General features: G+C 45.7%; 2 protein-coding genes across 11 annotated transcripts in view; one reads left to right on the top strand and one right to left on the bottom strand.

The window, feature by feature from the left end:
- Nucleotides 1-21,046, top strand: part of MIER1 (MIER1 transcriptional regulator) — a 64,520-nt gene that overhangs the window by 5,244 nt on the left and 38,230 nt on the right. The window contains exons 1-2 of one of the 5 annotated variants that reach the window (XM_065673094.1): nt 20,178-20,252; nt 20,791-20,889. The exons of 1 other annotated variant lie outside the window; for it this stretch is intronic. The gene's annotated coding sequence lies outside the window, so the exon portion shown is untranslated. Of the gene's footprint in view, nt 1-20,177; nt 20,404-20,449; nt 20,890-21,046 lie in introns of those variants that run through there. 3 more of the 5 variants (XM_065673093.1, XM_065673095.1, XM_065673092.1) reach the window with 3 other exon arrangements.
- On the bottom strand, nt 760-20,887 carry DNAI4 (dynein axonemal intermediate chain 4). Of its 6 annotated transcripts, none has more exons than XM_065673085.1 (17): nt 20,520-20,880; nt 19,505-19,643; nt 18,308-18,471; nt 15,335-15,444; nt 14,912-15,068; nt 13,070-13,209; nt 11,219-11,392; nt 10,541-10,744; nt 9,066-9,301; nt 7,351-7,437; nt 5,837-5,988; nt 4,878-5,035; nt 4,575-4,696; nt 3,796-3,894; nt 2,941-3,167; nt 2,078-2,231; nt 760-924 (listed from the first exon to the last, which is right to left on the bottom strand). In XM_065673085.1, the coding sequence occupies exons 1-17, from the start codon at nt 20,615-20,617 to the stop codon at nt 919-921; spliced, it is 2,427 nt and encodes an 808-aa protein (XP_065529157.1). In that variant the 5' UTR covers nt 20,618-20,880; the 3' UTR covers nt 760-918. The 6 variants fall into 6 exon arrangements, 5 of the variants coding, with proteins under 5 accessions (XP_065529157.1, XP_065529160.1, XP_065529159.1 ...); XM_065673088.1 differs by lacking the exon at nt 20,520-20,880 and adding an exon at nt 19,975-20,054; XR_010611361.1 differs by lacking the exon at nt 2,941-3,167 and having other exon boundaries at nt 4,649-4,696; nt 20,520-20,887.

The raw sequence follows: 21,046 nt of genomic DNA, 5'->3' as shown, positions 1-21,046 counted from the left end.
CTGCAGCTCCCAGACCACTCAGTGCCTCTCAGAGCTCAGCTTCCATCTCAGTGGTGGTTTATGGGATGAGAGACAAGATGCTTGTTCTGCCTGGAGATGAGAAAGCACCAGGGAGACCTTAGAGCAGCTCCAGTGCCTAAAGGGGCTACAAGAAGTCTGGAGAGGAGCTTTCAACAAGGGCCTGTAGGGACAGGCCAGGGGGAATGGCTTTAACCTGCCAGAGGAGAGACTGAGCTGAGCTCTTAGGCAGAAGCTCTTCCCTGTGAGGGTGCTGAGGCGCTAGCACAGGGTGCCCAGAGAAGCTGTGGGTGCCCCATCCCTGGCAGTGTTCAAGGCCAGGTTGGACACAGGGGCTCGGAGCAAGCTCCTCTAGTGGAAGGTGTCCCTGCCCGTGGCAGGGGTTGGAACTGGATGAGCTTTAAGCTCCCTTCCAACACAAACCAGTCTGGGATTATATGATACTATGATCTCATGGGAATTCCATTAATTTAGTGTATGATCTCACAGGGCAGATGCAGGCCAGTCTGGTAGGGGTTTAGGCTGTGTTTTGGAGTGACCTATGCAGGAGGTGATTTTGGCTTTTTTGTTTTTTGAGTAACCCAAGGAGAAAACACCTTGGTGGAAAAATGAAGGAGAAAACTCCAAGGAGAAAAGATCAGGGAGAACATTCTGTTCCCCCTGTGTATTAATACTGCTTGTCTACTGGGGGGAGAACTTCCAGGGGAAAATGTAGAGCATTTGAAGGCAGTTTCTAGCCAGTATGGTTTCATGGAAAAGTTTATTCTTTTTCAATCATTAAAATGATTTCTGTTAATACTATAATAGGTCTTTCTCACTCTCTGCCTTCTGAGAAGGGGTATTGTTTAACTACTGTTAAACACTTACAGCAGGACCAATTATATCCTATAAGGTAAAGCCTTAAACCTGTAAAATAAGAGATAAAAAAAGAGCAGTGTAAGATGTGCAGTGATTCACAATTTCTGTTTACAAACTGAGAGCAGAGCCTCTTGCATGGTGAGCATCCAGCGAACAGGCTGAGGTAGTTTGTGTTGTGTCAGCTGATTCTTCTTTGGAACTCTGGTAATACACTGCTTACTTCTAACAGTGCTCCTTGAAAACAGCACTTTTGGCAGGCCTGCTTGGATTCTGCTTGTAGTGTCAGCAACAAACATATATCTTGTTTAGAAAGGAAATTAATTTTCAAGATGATACATCTATGGTGTGAAGACAGGCTGAGGGATGTGGGTTGTTCGGCCTGGACAAGAGAAGACCATAGAGCTGCTTCCAGTGCCTAAAGGGGCTACAAGAAACCTGGAAAAGGGCTTTGGACAAGGGCCGGTAGGGAAAGGACGAGGGGAAATGGCTTTAACCTGCCAGAGGGGAGATTGAGATGACAATGGCCTCGCTTTTATTTTTTAAGGGAACTGTCTTTTTGCTCTGTATTTTACAGCACTTGGCAAGTGAAGCTGGTAATTACCAGAATTTCTAAATGCAAAGCTGACATTTGTGAATTATTAATCTGTATTACCCTAAGAATGAAGCTTAGATGGATATCAGCATGATGGATCAGAGGAGGGATCCATCTGGTGCTGGAGCACCCAGAGTGGCTTCTGGAAGAGTGAGGGCAATGCAGAGCCGAAGGGCTGATGGCTTTGCTGCCACCAGCAAAGTAAGACTGTCTTGAGGGTGGCCAGAAGAGCGCAGGTCCTGCATTGTCAGCATGTACAGGCATTCTGCCAAGTACAGTCACCTGCAGACTGTATTTAGAGGAGCTCTACCTTCCTGCCCTTGACCCAGGGGTCCCTCCCAAATCCAGCTGTAGCCAACCTCTGGATTTGTGATCAAGTGAAACCTAAAGTTGAACGTTTACTTCATCGTTCCTGAGGTTTCTAGTGGTACGGTATGCAGAAGAGCAAGAACTGTCTCAGGGTTTAATCTGCTCATGGGGTTGTATCTGATTCCACCTATTTCAATATTTATTAGCTAGTGTTTAGCAGAAACCTCCTTGCAGATGAATGACGTGCTAGACAAGCACACAGGCCTCCATGAGCTACCACCATTCCCATGTAGATCATACCTTACTATTGTTGAGAGCAGCCATGTTCTGCAGCAAAAACACACCAACTTCTCCTTGACTGTCTCCTACGAGAAGGCAGTCGGTGTTCTTAGCAAAGAGGACAGATGTGAATTTGACTGTTGGGTTGGCAAAGCGAAACAGCACAGGCTCCAAGCTGCAGTGAAGGCCAGAATTAACAGGTCACATTGTGTTGACTGAGCCTGATAGGTGTTGCGTGGTTTACTTTCTATGTTCCAGATGCACTCAAAAACTTAAGAAGTGAAACAGTGTTTTGTTTAGGCCTCTACCAGAACAAAATCCCAGCTGCAATTAACTAAGTTATCCTGGCTGCCTAAAATCTGTTCTATTGCCTGATATGAGCTGGAGGGTGATATCTTTATTATATGGAGAATTTGCTTTTTGCGGCCACCAGACTTGACAGGCCCCTTCTCCCCATGGGCTGTGGTTAATACTGAATGGAACAGCCCAGCAGTGCAAGGCCACAGGTTAACTGAGGTGAGATGTGCACCTGCTTTACAGTAGAGGGGAAATGTGAGAGGTGCCTCAACTTCTGACCATCCTGTCTTTATGAAAGATCAAAGTGTCTCAGTTCTTTTAACTGTGGCAGAAATCTGTTATTTCTGCAGGAACAGAGCCCAGTTTGCCCTTTAGCAGTTCCATAAAACATCCAGCTCCTTCTCTTGTAATCACAGTTCTCTGGTAACCACCACGTGCTGTTACAAAATGAGTATTTTAAAATGCAATACTTTCAATAGCTGAGCAAGCAAATGCTCACTGATGAGTAACAACACTGATGAGGCAATAGTGTGCAGCCTTTGTGCCATTAAGTTTCAGAATCTTCTTTGAGAAAAGTGTTTACTTACATGCTGACCCTAAGATCCCAAATTTCTACTCTGCTTTCATTCGCTGCTGCGAACATGAAGGCTGATTTTGAAGACCACATAATGTCATGAACAAAAGCACTGATGGAACTGAAGGTTAAAACAGGTGTCTGTGAATCCCGGTGCCACAGGATAATGCTCCAGTCTGCAGAGCAGCTGAGGAACATGTCAGTGCTGAGAGGGTTCCAGGTGACTTTGTACACAGGACCCTTGGTGTTTGGGAAGAAACAAAGAATTTTGTGTTATTCTAGAGCTACAGTTTCCCAGGATGATTTTTAATAGGGACCTTTCATGGATACTCTGGCTATCCTTTGACCCTGAGAGCAAAACCAGCATCATGTGTCACCCATTGGAAATTAAGATGGAGCTGATGTGATAAGGCAGGAGAGATCTTGGGAATAAAAATCATTCAGCTGATTCTGCCCCTTCACCAGTTGTTAGGCTGATGGTGAGAGGGCAGCTTCTTGGATGAGGCAGAGACTTAACCGCAAAAGAGGTGCTGTTAATGTTCTGCCACCTTTTCCTCAGAGGTGAGACTATTTAACTGTAGTTTGCAGGCCAATCACATTATTGGTTGTTTTCTTAATATAAAGCCAGAACTAGAGCTTTAAACCAGTTTATAATACAAGTTTTAATAGCTTACTTAAAAATCCTAATAGAAAGTCATCTGATAAGACTGTGATGCTTTATGCTATGGAAATGTGTTCCTGATAGAAGTAGTTTAGGTTTCTTTTGTTGCAGGTGTTTTCTTTAGTAAAAATAAGCAAAGGAACTAATACATTTGTGAAGTTAATTGAGCAGTTTCTGCTGGCATTGCTTTTTCTACGTATCACTCACCTTGTGGCCTCTGTATGTCTTTAGAAACTGCCCGTTGCTTGAAAAGGAGCACTGGTGGATACAGCCCTCTTCTGTTCCAGCCAGATAAACGTTTGTATCCTGAAAGAAAGGTAAAAGTAGCCTAAATTGGATTAACCTATTTCTCACTCATCTGAAAGTCTGTGAAAGGACTACATGAGTTTGGCAGTGACAAAACTGAGGAAGAAGGATGGAGCTGCCAGGCTGTTGTGCACTGAGTTGTTGAGGTGTATGTGCAGTAGATGCAGTGGTGCCAGAATGTGTGGGATCTGTGATGTGTGTTCTCTGTGCGGAACATACACTGTGAGTTCTGACTCCTGAAAATCTCAGACTTTATGCAGTCCACATGGGCAAACACATGAATTCCTCATGCGCTCTGTGGACAATATTCAGCTGGCTGAAGAGGAGGAGCACAGCCCTGTAGAGCCTGGGCACGGGAGCTGCTGAGCAGTCAAGTTCTCACTGATGTGACCAACACACAGAGATCTGCCCTAGGATCTGGCCCAAGGTGAATGTGAGTAACATGGCTGAAATGATGTAGTTGTTCTCATACAGGGGTTATGTTTGATTTAACATTTCATCCGTCTTGGGTAAAATTGTTACTAGCTAAGAAGCAATTTGTTTCAGAACTAAATGTGCTTCAAGTACCAGTGCCAAGTCCCAGCCTAGTGCATATTAAAGTAGCTCCAGCTAAGGGTCTTGCCCCTCCTGTGTGGTTTTCCCAGATACTACTTTAACCAGGATGGATATTCTGAGCCTACCTTTGGGTGGAAGTCAAAGCACATCCCAGCTGCCTGTCGAGATATCAGTGCTTCGCTTTTCCTCTCTTTCTTACCTGGTAGTCTTTTCTTCTCACTTTCTTTTCTCTTTATTTTCATCAGATCTGTGCAAATAGCAAGAGTTTTTGTCAAACAAGAATGTGACAGTGCTACGAGTAACTCGTGCTTCTTTGGAATGCTCTTAGATGTTTTGTGTATGATAACTGGTATAAATGTCACCTGAAATGAAATGGAGCAGTTCAGGTGTTATCCCTCTGCAGTAACGCTGCAGAGGATGGTGCTTACCAGTGCAGTCAAGTCTTTTCTGTATATACCACTCGGTTATTCGGCCGTCTGCTGAGATACAGAACAGTCTCTCTCTTTTGCCACCTCCTGCCTCACCTCTGTCCTGTTCCACCCACCTCAGTTGCCACACAGGACCTCTGTGTTTGTTTGGGGATTCACTGGGACAAAAGATGCATGTAATAAATCATAGATGAACAAACCCAAGAAATAATTAACCTTCCACTTTGTAATGAACGTTAAGTCTTACAACAAAGATATTGTTAGCTTTTCTTAAAAACAAAACGAAAGAAATCTGAACATTGGTTCTTTTCTCCAGGAAACTTTTTCGTTTGTCATGCATGTTTGGTATTTAGGTTCAGGGCAATGTTAATGTGCTGACACACCTTTCATTGACACCTGAATCATGAAATCAGCCTGTAGGAGACTCGTAGGAGAGTGCCCTTAAAGATACATGTCTCCCTAATTCCTCCCCCCACCCCCCCATTTTCTTCTTAACTCCTGCTTATCCCTCTCCTGTTCAGATGTTCTTTCCTTGTTTGACAAGTGGAATCAGTGAGAAAACACCAAAATCTGCAACTGGTTTCGCATAAGGATTAATTATGTGGGGCAGGGTTGTCTTAGTAAGTACCTGGAGTATGAAATGGTATGTGGTGGTAACTTGCATTAACTTTCTTAGAGCATGGTGCTCATTTGTTTCACCTCTCCAACACGGGGAACTCCCTTTGAATGCACAGTAACAGGCACAGAGAGTGTCATACCTCAGATAAGGACCAGTGGTGTTAAAGTAATCTAAGCATTTATCAGCCAGAATAAGAGTAGAGAACGATGGCAGTGCAGAAGGAGAATGCTGGTGGCTGAAGATTAAGCTGTTACTATTCCCTCAGCTCCGCAGTTGTGGCTATTACTTTACTTTTTAAGAGGTGATGAAGGTGGGAGGAGATGTGCAGTCATTGCCTTACCTGCTGTCCAAGAGCACAGTGTCATTACAGCTCTGTACATCATAGATTGTGACAGATCCATCGTACATTCCAACTGCCAAGAGATTTGGGCTTGCCATGGAAAAATCCAGAGCAGTAACACCATACTCACACTGGAAAATGCGCTCTGGCCACTGACCAGGAGGAAAACACAAGGATGTTTTAAATTAGTTTCTTAATTTACTTCTGTCTTCTCAGCATTGCCAGGCTCTGCTGGAGAATTCATGTGCTGATGACCATAGTGACTATAGAAACACAGACGGAAATCAGGTACTCTATTCTAAAGGGTTCAGTTTATTTCAGCCTAGAGAAGAGAGGCTCTGGGGAGACCTCATAGAAGTCTTCCAATACCTAAAGTGGCTACAAGAAGTCTGGAGAGGGGCTTTGGACAAGGGCCTGTAGGGACAGGCCAAGGGGAATGGCTTTTAACCTGCCAGAGGGGAGACTGAGCTGAGCTCTTAGGCCAAAGCTCTTCCCTGTGAGGGTGCTGAGGCCCTGGCACAGGGTGCCCAGAGAAGCTGTGGCTGCCCCATCCCTGGCAGGTTGGACACAGGGCTTGGAGCAAGCTGCTCTAGTGGAAGGGGTCCCTGCCCATGGCAGGGGATTGGAACTGGGTGAGCTTTAAGGCCCCTTCCGACACAAACCAGGCTGGGATTCTTTGATTTCTTGCTGCAGCTGATGTAATTAGGGGAAAATAAAGACTATGCAAAATATTACACTATTAAATAAGTTAGATGGGTCTATTCCAAACCAACCACCTAAGAATCAAGTTCCCTAAGACTGAGGTATGTGAATACAGTGTGAAGGTCTTGTTTGTTTGATTTGGTTTCTTTTCTCGGATTGGAAAGGATAATCCTTGAATTTAAAATTCACTTGTTCTCTATGATGAGCGTTTGGAGTTACTGAACAAATGGCCTATAAATTTTGGAAAAAAAAAATGTAAATGGATTTATTTTCACATCTGCTGTGCTCAGGACTTTTTTCCAGTCTAAATAATGATTTCTGCATACCTGGGCCTACCCACAATAGTAACAAGACAGGTTTAGAGTCCTGGGTAGGTGGCTCTAGGGATTGGAAATGGTGTACAGAGACCTGCATTGCTATGTTGCCTGGCATAGACTGGTACTACCTGTGAGTAGTGACCATCTGCTAGCCACTTGGTGGCCTGTAATGAGTTTAGTTCCTGTGAACAGCTGTTCATGTTACCAAACCGCCAATACAATCATCACCTCTGCTGGAAGTGTCAGTTGAGAGGACAGACAGGCATAGAACTGAACTGTTTCCTACAGGTGCTTTCTTGGGGTCAGGATTTAAGCACATTGCTAGGTACTGCCATCTGTCAGTTTTCCAGAGATGCGTGGTCTGTAATATAAAATTTGACCTCATTGCTAGGTCTTGCTTTTAGAAACAGTAAGAGGGAAATATATAAAGCAGAAATAGTGTAGCAGGAAAATGCACTGAGGAAAAAGAAAGAAAACATAGTGGCTGCTCATTACCATGGAGTTCTTCAATGACCAGCAGCAAGCCAAGCCTTTCTTCTGGCCTTTAAAATCAAATGCTCCATAACCAACAGCTAAAAGATCCTGAAAGCACAGATGAACATAAATAACCTCAATTTAACTGAAAGTTCAGTTGTGTATTTCTAAAAGGCAACTTTCTGATAACAGTGCAAAGTCTGGAAAAATAATGCTCATGTGCAAGTGGAATAACACACAAGAACAACAGAATTTCTGGAGTACTGGAAGCTGGTTCAACTAAAAGTGCATTTATAGCTGCTGTCAGTTGTGTTTGCAATCCCCACTCCTGCCAGCATAAAAATATGTCTCTTTCCAGAGAAACTAACACTTTAAAAGGTATTTGTTTGCCCTCCAATTCTAAGTTTGATGTCTATAAATGTGTCCAACTTAATCATATCTGGGCATCTGGTGTGCTAACACTGTGAAATGGTCTTTGTGTTCTTCCATTTTCCCTTGGAGCAATCTTCCTGGTTTTATGTTTCTCATCCTCACCTGCTTTTTACTTTCCTTCCATTCATTATTTTTGTTGTGGCCATAAGAGAGCTCTGTTGGAAAAACTGAGCCTTACATTACAGTGAAAGAGGAGATGACTGAGTCATTCTCACCTGCACTGAAACCAAACTGAATAAACTTGGGCCAGCTGCTCAGAAATCTGTGCCTGTTGTGTTGCATCTTGTCCTTAAAGTTAGATGAATGCTGCTTTCCTGGGAGATTGTAGTTAGAAACAAAGATGTGGTATCCGGAGAAGGCTCAGGAGAGACATTATAAAAGCCTTCCAATACATGAAGGGGCTACAAGAAGCCTGGACAGGGGCTTTGCACAAGGGCCTGTAGGGACAGGCCAAGGGGAATGGCTTTAACCTGCCAGAGGGGAGACTGAGCTGAGCTCTTAGGCAGAAGCTCTTCCCTGTGAGGGTGCTGAGGCGCTGGCACAGGGTGCCCAGAGAAGCTGTGGCTGCCCCATCCCTGGCAGTGCTCAAGGCCAGGTTGGACACAGGGGCTTGGAGCAAGCTGCTCCAGTGGAAGGGGTCCCTGCCCCTGGCAGGTGTTGGAACTCGGTGAGCTTTACGGTCTCTTCTGACACAAACCAGGCTGGGATTCTATAAACTGTGATGAAAAAAGTTTAGCAGGAGGTTGTTAAAGTCAATCTTCTAATTCTATAACAGACCAAGTCTATTATCTTAACGTTATTGTTGTTCAGGTAACTGCCCCTGGTAAACTGGACCAATTAACTTCAATTCTGAACCAGTTAAAGCTCTTGTGACAGATTTTGTAGGGAAAGTCTATTGCAGTGGTCCAACCTGTAGGATAATGTAGCAATATTGTTATATGACCTGTTAGGGTGGTGAGGCACTGGAATGGGTTGCCCAGGGAGGTTGTGAGTGGTCCATCCCTAGCAGTGTTCAAGGCCAGGTTGGACGAAGCCTTGGGTGGGATGGTTTAGTGTGAGGTGTCCCTGCCCATGGCAGGGGGGTTGGAACTGGATGATCTTGAGGTCCTTTCCAACCCTAACTATTCTATGATTCTATGACAAAATGCAGAGGGTGAGACGCAATGACAGCCCACCTGACTGTAAAGATGAATCCATCTCTCTGATATCCCCTCCCAACAAAGTACATCAAAATCAGGGGGTTATTTTTATACCAACAATGGCTTAGACCATTTTGAAACAGCTTAGAAGGTTTGTGAACTCACGGGGTTTACTTTGCTCCAGGCCATACTGCTCACGCTGTGACCACTAGTTAAACCACTTGCATAAGACCACAGCCATTCCAGTGTGGGAACTGGTGTAGTTTCTTCTTTTAGAGTTGACAGAACTGATGGATCAGTGAATGCTGCCTCTTGCTCATCCTTTTGCCTGTCAACCTCTTCCTGTTTAGCTTCTTTTTTGTCTTCCTCTATACCACTACTGTCTGATGTAACTCCAGGATCTGTAACACACCAATATGGTAGAGTCTGGGTAGTAACATTTCACTCATCCAACTCCAGTCATTCGTATCAGAAGAAATATTTACCCTTTCAGCAAATATTTACTAGCAAAATACCCAAAATGAAGTAAAGATTTGAAGAATTAAGACATCCTAACTTATAAAACCGTAACAAAAATGTTGATGGGGCTGGATTTGGCTGTGGTGTGCCAGGTATGCTCCAGGGATTTAATGAGTGGGTTTAGCTACCCAGCAACAAGTTAGGAATGTATGTTCACCCCCTACCAGGAATGTTTCTAATCTCTCATCTTTAAAAATGTGTCTAAACAGGGATTTTCTTCTAGAAGCCAAATTTTAAAGAGCCACACTTACACCTTGATGCTGCAACACCATAGGTAAGTTACGTGGTACTGTAGTTAAGTTGCTCATTACTTGGGAAAATCAAGTGTAGGGCATGTTTTTAGACTATGTTTGCTAAGTATTTTTGTTTAGTCACCCCTTTATATAATGTACAAATCATAAATTGATCTCAGATCACTGTTAACTGAGTAAGAACATGGTAAACTGCCATAGTCTTCCTTGCCTTTATTGTGCTCTCACTGTAGTTAGTTCCTGAAGAGCAACAGGATGTAACACTTTCATTGCTCGAGAAACTGTAACTCTAGGACATAGAGGTACCATACAATATCAGCAGTGTGGCTCTGCCTTTGATTTTTGTTTTAATCCCTATGTTAACTTGGAATTCCTGTACAAGATAAAATATTACTTAGAACATTGGCCCAGGGTATGCCTCTTACAGTCTCCAATGAATGTACATTGTTAGACATTGAGCATCCATGAGGCTAAAACTTCTGTTTACCATCAGTGTCCTCATAAAATAAACCTCAAAAAATCCTCACCAAACAAACTATAAAAGACATTCCAATGAAAACAGGTAGTTGGAGAAGTAGCAGAATTAATCTGTATCTTAACTGTCAGGAAACAAGTTTGACTGATATTTTAAGTCAGTTTGTGGTGATGAGGGAGGACTCATGTATTCAGTTTTTGTACCAGTTATGGTAGGGATGTGTGTTAAAGTGAGTTTCAAACTACAAAGTACATATGGCCATCTCCTAAAGTCTCCTTTCCTTTGTCTACTTCTTAAATGACTTGTCTGTAAAGACACTGGATGAGGGACAGGACTCTGACTCAGTAGCATGCAAAGCCTTGTGCTGAAAACAGGGTAGTCAATAAGAATCAAACCTATAAGGATGGGAAACTGCCGATAAGCTGCAAGTTTGGGTTGGAAAATATTCTCCATTACAATCCTCTCCATGAAAAATAAAGCCTCCTGAAGGTTTCTTGGTATTGAGAGAGCTTCTGACTGGCACTCCTCCTTCTCCTCCTCCTCCTCCTCTTGGTTCTTGGCAACAGCAGCACTTCCCGAAGTCACAGAAGTTGTGCTGCCTGACAACAGATAACACAGGAAAAGACACTTTGAACATGAAAATATTTAGCACATAAAAATCAAGGGGATAAGAAATCTCCTCTTCCTCCACCTGCAAAAAGCATAGAAGAATCTGTCATCATCAAAATCCACTCTTAATTTTTTCTGGCTTTAATTTTGTTAATTATTTTCATGCTCAAGTACTATGATGAGACACTAGTGGAGTTATTCACAATTCGTGTTTTGCTTCTACTGTCCTAAGTAAATACCAGCAAACTTTGTCACTGGCTATTAATCTGTATTTAAGATAAATAGATTTAAGATATGATGGCAGTTCACAGACGGTCTCGGTGCAGACCTGTCCAAGATTCTTTGGCAAACTCTCTTCCAAGTGCCAGGCAGGCAGACCAAGCATTTTCGTCACACACCGTAGGGATGTGCATGGTTTAGAAGGATGAAAACATGGCAGGAATGTCAAACTGGAAGAATCTTACCTTTGGTAGAAGAGACAGGGGTAGTCTGATCCTGCTTTTTAGTGGTGTGAGGTTTGCTGCTTGTTTCAGTTGCCGTCTCTGTCTTGTTGTCTGTGCTGCCTTCTGTTTTGAACATTGGTTCTATTTCCGATGCATTAAATGTATCATAAAAGTCCCAGGAAGTGACCATCTCCCCTAGGAATGAATTACACTGTGTTACGCAAGTCTCTTGTTTCAGTATGTTACTATAAAGGTAGATTTAGATGAGATCTTAGGCAGAAGTTCTTCCCTGTGAGGGTGGTGGAACACTGGAATGGATTGAATGGAGAAGCCGTGGCTGCCCCATGCCTGACAGTGTTCAAGGCCAGGTTGGACAGGGCTTGGAGCAACCTGCTCTAGTGGGAGGTGTCCCTGCCCATGGCAGGGGTTGGAACTGGGTGAGCTTTAACGTCCCTTCCAACCCAAACCACTCTTTGATTCCTTATGGTAAAGACTATGTACAGCTGAGCAAAGATTTACTTCCCGTACTATGCTCCCTACTGTTTGGCTGAGGAGATTTGAAACCAACTGTGGGTCAGACAAGGCTGTAGCAACAGTTGCTGTGTGACTGTAACAGCTCCAGTGGGGTCTCCTGGGTATGTGGCTTCCCTTCAACAGGGTCAAACAATGCTCTATAGGCTTCCCTTTGCGTGTTCAGCTTTTCAGGTGTGGGTTGGAATGAGCTCTGCTGATGCTCAAGGGACGCAGAAAGTGGGAAGATAAGTTATTCAAATCAGATCAATATCTGTTTTACTTCTTTCCCCCCCATTTTACATACATTTAATGAAAACAAAGGAAAAATGTTTGCAATGACAATTCCCATGGTTTTCTTTGGCCTCCTACACCAAAAAAAATGCCCTTAGTGAAGCAAAGCTCAGCACATGCATCTAAAACCTTGGTATTCCCCTATAACCTTTTTTTAGAGCGTTGAGGCTGAACATTGTGTAAAATTGCATCTATCTTGTGAGACTGCCAAGATTTTCTGCTTTCCCCAAGACATTCAATCTCATACCAGAGGTTCTCTTTGCATTATGACAAATAGAAATAGAAATCAGCATCACTGAGAAGCAAAGGGGAAAAAAGGGAACTGTCCTTTCATATTTCAGGAGCATAGTTGAGTATTAGGGGAAAGTTCTGCCTTCTGAACAGCAAACTCTGCTTGCAGGGTGCCAAGGCAGGAAGGACACAGCAGCTGTCTGCTAAAGTAATGCCTGTTTTATTGCAACAGATACAGCGCACCAAAACCAGTGCTTGAGTTTTGGGAAGGACAGAAAAGGCCACCCCAAATCAAAGTGGCTCTTGAAGTTGAGGAGACATCTTCTGCTTAGAGATGGAAGATGGAAAGAAAACCCTTTCCTCAGTATCCAAACTGTGCGCAGGGAGTCTGCTGAGGTCCCACAGTACAGCTGTAATGCTGGAGTTTGCCCAAATAAATGTTTAGTAAGTAAACTGAATGCTGGAGGGGGATTCTCCATCAGGGACTGTAACGATAGGACAAGGGCTAATGGGTTAAAACTTAAGCAGGGGAAGTTCAGGTTAGATACAAGGAAGATCTTCCCTGTGGGGGTGGTGAGGAGCAGGTTGCCCAAAGAAGGGGTAATTGTGCCATCCATGGCAGTGTTCAAGGCCAGGCTGGAGAGGGCCTTGGGTGACATAATCTAGTGTGAGGCATCCCTTCCTGCGGCAGGGGGTTGGAACTGGGTGATCTTAAGGTCCTTTCCAACCCAAACCATTCTGTGATTGTATGATTCTAATAATAAACTGCCGAGGGTACAATCAGTGAGAGCCTGTTCTTATTAAATACTCTTTCTATATGGGCCTTGGGAACTTTACCTTTGTTTTCCATGATGATTCTGTCACATTGCACCTCCTTGTTCTTGGTGGCTCCGTTGATGGTTTGCATTGGTTTTTCCACAAAACGGTCTTCGTCAGCCTTGCTCTTGCACATGTCAGTGTAAACCTTGTTCCGCTCCCTCAGAAAGAAGGGGAAAAAGTGTACATTGACAGTCTGAAAACCATTTGCATTCAACTTCTTGGTGTATTTAACCACAGGTTGGACAGGAGAGGATACTCCATGGCATAAATGTACTGCTTGGGTTTTTTTCTGATTGCTAGATTTTAGTTCACTCCATATATTGGCTTTCAGCAGCTATTTGTGACCTTGTGATGCTGTTCTAAGCCAGAAATGGCCTGCAAAGGTAGACATCAGCTACTCCAGCTACTTTTGTTAGGTTTCAGAGGGGTTCAGAAGTGTGTAGCTCTCATCGCTTGGGAGTGAAGGGCAGTGCATCCAAGAAACAGAAATGAAACTAGAGTATTTCTGTTTCATCCAGCCCTCAGGTTCTTAGGAATGGTCAGTGGGCATTGTGAAGCTTTTTCTACTGTTCTGGTTTAAATATTCTAATAGCAGATAGAGGTGATACCCCACCTTAGATCACAAACAGGCTGCTGTGCTCAGGAGCGATCACTGCCTGTTCCTATATGGTTGGCACTGTGTGCTGTGTACACTGGCTAAGTCTGATTCATAAGGTGCTCTTCCTCTTCCCTTTTCCCCAAAATCACACCAGTGTGATTCACAGGCAGTGGGGGTTGGTGTCCTACCATGAACATTGTGTGTGTATATCTATGTGTATATATATATATATTATAAATAAATACATATTTTAGGCAGGAGCTCTTCCCTGTGAGGGTGTTGAGGTGCTGTCACAGGGTAACCAGAGAAGCTGTGGCTGCCCCATCCCTGGCAGTGCTCAAGGCAAGGTTGGACACAGGGGCTTGGAGCAAGCTGCTCCAGTGGAAGGGGTCCCTGCCCGTGGCAGGGGTTGAAACTGGATGAGCTTTATGGTCCTTTCCAACACAAACCAGGCTGGGATTCTGTACTAGCAGAAAAAACTCCCTTAGGTCAGTTGTTTGAATTGCCAGCTGCAGACCAGTGCATCCCATGCTTTAGGGCTGCCATTTACAAAAGCCGTGTGACAAGTCAAGCAGTCTGACATCCATCATGGAAAGAACTTTGCTGCACTCTGTCCCAGCCAGCTCCTGGGAGTAAGCCAAAACCCTGTGTGCTCTGTGTTAACTCCCTATCAAAGGTCATGGCAGTCCAGGGAGGAGACTGTAGTAGAAACTCACCAGATGCAACTAAGGGGGGGACACACAGTATTTTAACAGGCAAGGTCACTCATGGTGGGGTGAGGTTTCTTCTAGGTAGCAGCACTGTGAAGAGCTTCAGAGGAAGCCTGAAGAGTTTGTATTTTTGTTACTAATACATGAATAGCTGTAAAGCTACACACAAGAATCAGTGCAAATGTTTACAATTTCGTACTGTTTTCACTAAAATTAAATCCTGTAATTCCTGTATTCCACAGTTCTCCATCTCCTCTTTCCCCTATCACCTGTGTGTTCTCTGGTTACCATCCCCTGCCTTTGCTAATCTGCCTTCTTTTACCAGTGCAAGAGAGAACTAATTTACTCAACAAGATGGAGCTGTAAGAAATTTAAGCTGTTGTATCAAAAGAGAGACTTGAGCCCAATATGGCTTTAAACAAAAGTGGAATGACTGATTGTGGTAGTCAGAGTACTGAACCTGTGTGTAAGCAGCCTGTTCAGGACTTCACCGCCAGCAGAAATTGAGTGTGCTGAGCATACGTGTGTGTACACAACTACAGAGATACATACAGAACTCTTTCAGCATCTTCTGACTCTGTAGACATCACAACAGCTGGCAGATCCAGTATCCAGATAGTTTCTGTCTCTGTGAGGTAAATATCCACTCTCCTATCTAAGTCTGCTTCTGTCAGTTCTTCTTTTATCTCCTCTTGTCTCCCCTGCACATCTGAAAAATTAGATGAGATCCATAAGTGAGACCTTTTCTGCTCAAAATGTCAAGGAAGACAGATTAATTCTGATAGTATTGAATGATCAGTTGTGAGGCACTGAGTGAAGTGCCAGGCATCTCACACCCACTGACTGCAGAGTCCCACAAATCACAGTGCCCTGAAGGAAAATGAATTCTTTAATTATACAGCACATGTTCTTTACCAGGTAACTAGTGTGCCAAAGAAGAATTAAGCCTTTAATTATATAACTTATGTTCTTTACCAGGGAAACTAGCGGTTCTGTCCCCTTGAGAGCCAGGCTCTGCCGTTTCGTCCAGTACAGACTCAGCCGTTGAGGCATTTGATATAGAAGTGGTGCTGCTTCCATATGTCCTTCAGTAACAAAGAAATAAGCAGAAATAGTATGCAAGGGTCCAGATGTCAGTTAGCAAAATGCCACAAAAATAGCAGTGTTGTTACCAGGATAAACCATGAAGACGGTAAGAGCACATACGGTGATGGTTGTGTCGTGAAAGGAGTTGCAGAAGGCTCAGGAAAGAAAATAAATGGTTTGAAAAAGACTTAAAAAGGAAGAATTTCTCTGACAGCAAGTCCTGAGGAATTAAAGAGCTGCTGGAAAAGAAGCTGCTGAGCTCTTGGATTCAGCCCTAGCATATAGTAGCGTGAAGTGTTGGCTGCCCACTGTGTGATAAGGCTCACCCATAGACAGCACCTGTCTCCACCAGGATTCACATCCTTTGGTGCTTTGCATGCACTGAAAAGCTTGTTAAAAACCATTGGTGATGTTCACAGAAGGGGTAGGTGTGAGAATCAGAGGTAAAACACAAAACTGGGTACAGTTGGGAGGTTTCACTGGGTGTCCAGTGATAGGACAAGGGGCAATGGGTGTAAACTGGAACATAGGAAGTTCCACGTTAACATCAGGAAGAACTTCTTTACTGTAAGAGTGACAGAGCACTGGAACAGGCTGCCCAGGGGGGTTGTGGAGTCTCCTACACTGGAGATATTCAAGGCCCGCCTGGACAAGTTCCTGTGTGATGTACTGTAGGTTACCCTGCTCTTGCAGGGGGGTTGGACTAGATGATCTTTTTAGGTCCCTTCCAACCCTTGGGATTCTGTGATTCTGTGATTCTGTGATTCTGTTTGTCAGCAGATTTTCTCTGCCTCAGCAGCTGAATACGAGCAGTTACACCAAAAGCAGTCGAAAAAGACAGTTTTTAAGGTTTGTATTTAAACCTAAAGTGAAATAGTTTCATTTTGTCTGTTAAATAAAGCCCTCTTGTCTCCAAAAACGATGAGCTTAGTTTTCAGGAGACACTTCTTATTCTTCAGTCGGGGGTTTTTTTTGTGTCTGTTTGCTCCTGTTTAATATCCCTTCCTTTGGGATTATCCTTTATAACAGCCAGCCTAGGAAACATGACAAGGAGAGTGTTCCCAAACTGCAATCCCTCCTTCTCAGACATCACCATGGCATTAACTTTGCCAAAGAAAACAGTAAATAAAGCTTTTCTTTGTGTTTTATTCCCAGTGCTGACTTTACCAGTCTTTTAGTCCCTTTGGACTAAATACATAACATCTTCTCTTGTGCAGTCTGAGTGAGCACACACCGTTTGATACACTGATGTGCTTCATTATGTTTCATTTGAAACACAAATAATCCTTTACCTTCATTTGCATGACTTAATTGAATCTCTCACCCCAAGAGAAAATGGCTCAAGTCCATTGACTTTGTTTATTCCCTCTGTACTGAAGGTTTGTAAATAAAGCTCCTAAGTAGTGAAACATGTAATTCAGCAGCTCTATCTCAATTTTTTGTGTAAGAGCATCTTTTGAAATGGATGCACATAATCACAGAGTGTTAAATTGCTTAAATTGGTTTCAAATAGAGGATTCTTCCTGTGTTAACAGTGTGTAGGTATTTGAAATGAGACATTCGAGTTTGTAAAAAGGACTTTCTGTACTTAAGAAGTGTCATTAAAACAGACAAAATTCTTTACAATAAATTTGTAGCTCTTCAGTGAAACCAGGCCTCACGTTTCCCATCCCACAGATGGGCAGGTGTTGATATATTCCAGTTTTGAAAAAAAAAACCAACCCAAGATTAGGAAAGGCAGAAAGGATCTGAAGTAGCTAAAGGAAGTGTTATTAACAAGCTACAAGCACCCCACTTCCACTGCACAGCCTTGTTTGGCCAACCAGAACACAGCCAGAGCACTGCCTCCTCAATGTCTAAACAGTGTTTTGTGATGTGCCTGTGTAGGTTCTGTTGTAACTTTGTGTGCAGCCTTCACCAGTGCAAAGCCTGCTGCTCAGGTGGCTGTCGGTTTGAACCAGGAGGTGCTCATCGTGATCTCTAAAAGTGGTCCATTGTGGTATGTTACCTAAAAATACGTGGTTTAGGAATCACAGAATCCCAGACTGGTTTGGGTTGGAAAGGACCTTAAAGCTCATCCAGTTCCAACCCCTGCCACGAGCAGGGACCCCTTCCACTGGAGCAGCTTGCTCCAAGCCCCTGTGTCCAACCTGGCCTTGAGCACTGCCAGGGATGGGGCAGCCACAGCTTCTCTGGGCACCCTGTGCCAGCGCCTCAGCACCCTCACAGGGAAGAGCTTCTGCCTAAGAGCTCAGCTCAGTCTCCCCTCGGGCAGGTTCAAGCCATTCCCTTGGCCTGGCCCTACAGGCCCTTGTCCCAAGCCCCTCTCCAGGTTCCCTGCAGCCCCTTTAGGCACTGGAGCTACTCTCAGGTCTCCCCTTCAGGAGCCTTCTCTTCTCCAGGCTGCCCCAGCCCAGCTCTCTCAGCCTGGCTCCAGAGCAGAGCTGCTCCAGCCCTTGCAGCAGCTCCATGGCCTCCTCTGGCCTCGCTCCAGCAGCTCCACGTCCCTCTTGTGCTGTTGCCCCAGAACTGGATCAGGACTGCGGGAGGGTCTATGCAGTAGAGGGGGAGAATCAAAGGAAGGAGAATCTGAATGAAATGAGAGATATCACAGGAGTGTGTGTCTCAGTCTGATTCCACCTCTGTGAGCATTTCAGCAGGAGTTCCAACATAGTCATGAATACAGACAAATTCCATTCATTGTGCTTGTGCTAGTCCCCAAATGTTAAGTGAAGACTGACAAGCGTGTTTCTGTACTTGGACAGTCCTGCACAGTAACTCCAGCTCCAAAGCTCTGTGAAGAGCAGGAGTGTGGCTGCCTTAGGTTTGAGGCCATATTTAAGAACCAGTGCATTGACTTACCATGAGAGGTAGGCTAAACTAGTTCTTGATAGCTGCTGCGTGGGAAAAAGAGCGAGCAAAATGGATCCTGTGGCTCCAGAGAGCTTGTCTTGCCTGAGTGCAGCAGTACTTGGGTCTGATTGGAAGAGTGGATGGGGTGTCACATCCTTTCCTTCATCAAAAACCTGGAGAAATACTTTAATAGTTACAATAGTTCCACTGTTTCCCCACAACAAGTGACAGTGATGACACTTGCAACATTTTATCTCATCTGGAACAGGAAGATGACCTGGATCCAGGCAGGAAGCTGGCAGAAAGGATGGGAAAGCCCTCTGGAACTCTCTCTATAGAAATGGCTGCAAATGGCTGGAAAAACTGTATCTGTGTGGATGTCAGACCCGGTCAGCCCTAGCGTCCCTTTCAAATAATAATAACAACAACAACAATAATAATAGTTTTATTATTATTTAGATTATTAAAATTATATTATAATTATTCTATTATATATTCTAGATATCTTCTATTATATATTCTATAATATATATTATTAACATTTTATTATTATTATATTATTATTATTATTAAATGACTATTCTATAATTACTATAGTATTAATCTGTAATGACTACCAACAGTGGCTTATGGACTGTATCTCCTCAACTCAAATTAACAGTACAGCAAAAGCAACAAAGGAACAATTGTGCATCCTTTTTATTGTACTGCTCAGATTATTTTCTTGTAGGGAAGCATTCAAGAAGGTCTTTAAACAACAGATCATGGTTTTAGGTGAAGACACAGAAGTGCTACAGGCAACGTCTCACATGGATTTGAAAGCCAGTCAGATTATAGAATCATAGAATCATAGAACAGTTTGGGTTGGAAAGGACCTCAAGATCATCCAGTTCCAACCCCCCTGCCATGGGCAGGGACACCTCACACTAAACCATTCCACCCAAGGCTTCATCCAACCTGGCCTTGAACACTGCCAGATTAGGATTAGAGCTGTTACTCTTAAATTTTTACTATTATCATTGGAGATTGGTTTTGGACACTCATCATTGCCATTTCAGAACAGATTAAGCTCTGTGATCATTTTCTTCCTCCACAGCTCAGGTTCAGAGAAGCCTTTCCTCTTCCCTCTCGTACTTCCTGAGAGCTCTTAACACCCACCATAACTACATATTCAGAACTGTTGGGGCAGCGTAACTGTCTCCTCACCCGTATGCCGTACTTCTCTGCGGTTCGCTCGGACGTGGTGGATTGGCTTCTGCAGCTCCCCGCTCTGTACCTGTAGATACTGCTTGCGACGCTCCCCTGTCTGTAACTGTAAAAACTTGTTCTCGAGGGTTGCCTGAGCCTGGAATTGGCCACAGAAGTTTTGTTTCGATCAGTAAAACGTGAACAAGCAAATGCAAGCACTGAACTACTCATCCCTTAACTTTCAGGGATGGTTTGAAGGACGCGAATCTTGAAATCAGGCCAGGTTGGTCGGAGCTCGAAGCAACCTTCTCTAGGGGAAGGTGTCGCTGCCCGTGGCAGGGGGTTGGAACTGGAGGAGCTCATTGACGGGAACTGATGTGGCAGTGAAGGGGCAAGGGGTGCCGCGAGTGGGGCTGCTGTGGCGGGGTGCCCCGGTCCCTCCTTCCCCCCTCCGCCCGGCACGGCTGGAGCCGCTGCCCCGCACTCACGTAGGACCCCGCCGGCCGCCGCCGGGGCCCTGCATGGCGACAACCAGGGCCGCGCCACCGCGTCGAGCGGTAACCACGGCAACGCGCCCCCAAGACGCGGCGCGGGGATTGGCTGCCAAGGACGACGCCGCCGATAGGCCGTGCGGCAGCGCGGGCTGCGCTGTGCTCCCCCCTACCCACCCCGCGGCCGCCCGCCCGCCCGCCTGAGGAGGGACCCCGCGGGGCCGCGGCCTGCCCGTGTCCGGGCCCCCTCCGCGCCCGCCTCGGCCTCGCCTCAGGTTTCCACCGCCCCCCGCCCAGCCCGGGGCTCCTCCCCTGCCGCCAGCCCCCGCGCCCCCTTTGTCACTGAAGCACAAAGGTCCTCGGCGGCCCGGGGGAGACTGGAGCTCCCTCCGTAAAGCTCTGCCCCGGTGGCGGGGATCGGAGCAGGTCTGGGCTTTCGGAGGGGGGAGGACGGGGGGGTGAGGTGGCCCAGTTGCTGTGCCGCGGGAGCGTTTTGAGGGCGTGAAACGCGTTTGGCTGGGAGAACCGCGGTCGTCAGCGACCTGTGCGCGGGCGGAGCGGGACGGAGCCGCCGCGGGCCGGGCAGGGCGCCCCAGGCGCTCCTCGCCGTTACCGGCGCTGCGATGCCGGGCTGCTGCATCAGGAGCTCTCTTCCCCTTGGCCCGCAGGACCGTGCCTGTCCTTGCGCCAGCGCTGGGACGGAAGCGAGCCCGGGCGGGTGAGGCAGCCGGGGGAGGATTTAGGGAGAAAAGCAGCAGAATTAGGTCTGGGCGCTTGTTTTGGGGCTTGTTTTCAGTGTTTTCCTTTACATAGGACCAACATAACGCTGCCGGGGTCACCCCGCCGGGAGCCTCCCACCACGCTCCCTGAGGACCTCGCAGCGCGCCGGGACAGCTCCCCGCACCTCACCGCGTGAGTACGGCTGCCGGCGGACAGCAGCCGGGCGGGGGGCAGCGGCACCGGGCGCGGGGGGACCCGGCCTGCAGAGCCGGCCCCTCCGCGGGGCGCGCCCGGCGCCGCCGCCTCGGCTCTGACAGTCCGGGGGCGGGGCCTTGCGCCTTGAGTGACA

This window comes from Lathamus discolor, chromosome 3 (assembly GCF_037157495.1).
Source record: "Lathamus discolor isolate bLatDis1 chromosome 3, bLatDis1.hap1, whole genome shotgun sequence".
Taxonomy (NCBI): domain Eukaryota; kingdom Metazoa; phylum Chordata; class Aves; order Psittaciformes; family Psittacidae; genus Lathamus; species Lathamus discolor.
The sequence above is the reverse complement of the archived record's forward strand: the minus strand, read 5'-3'. Positions and strand labels throughout refer to the sequence as shown.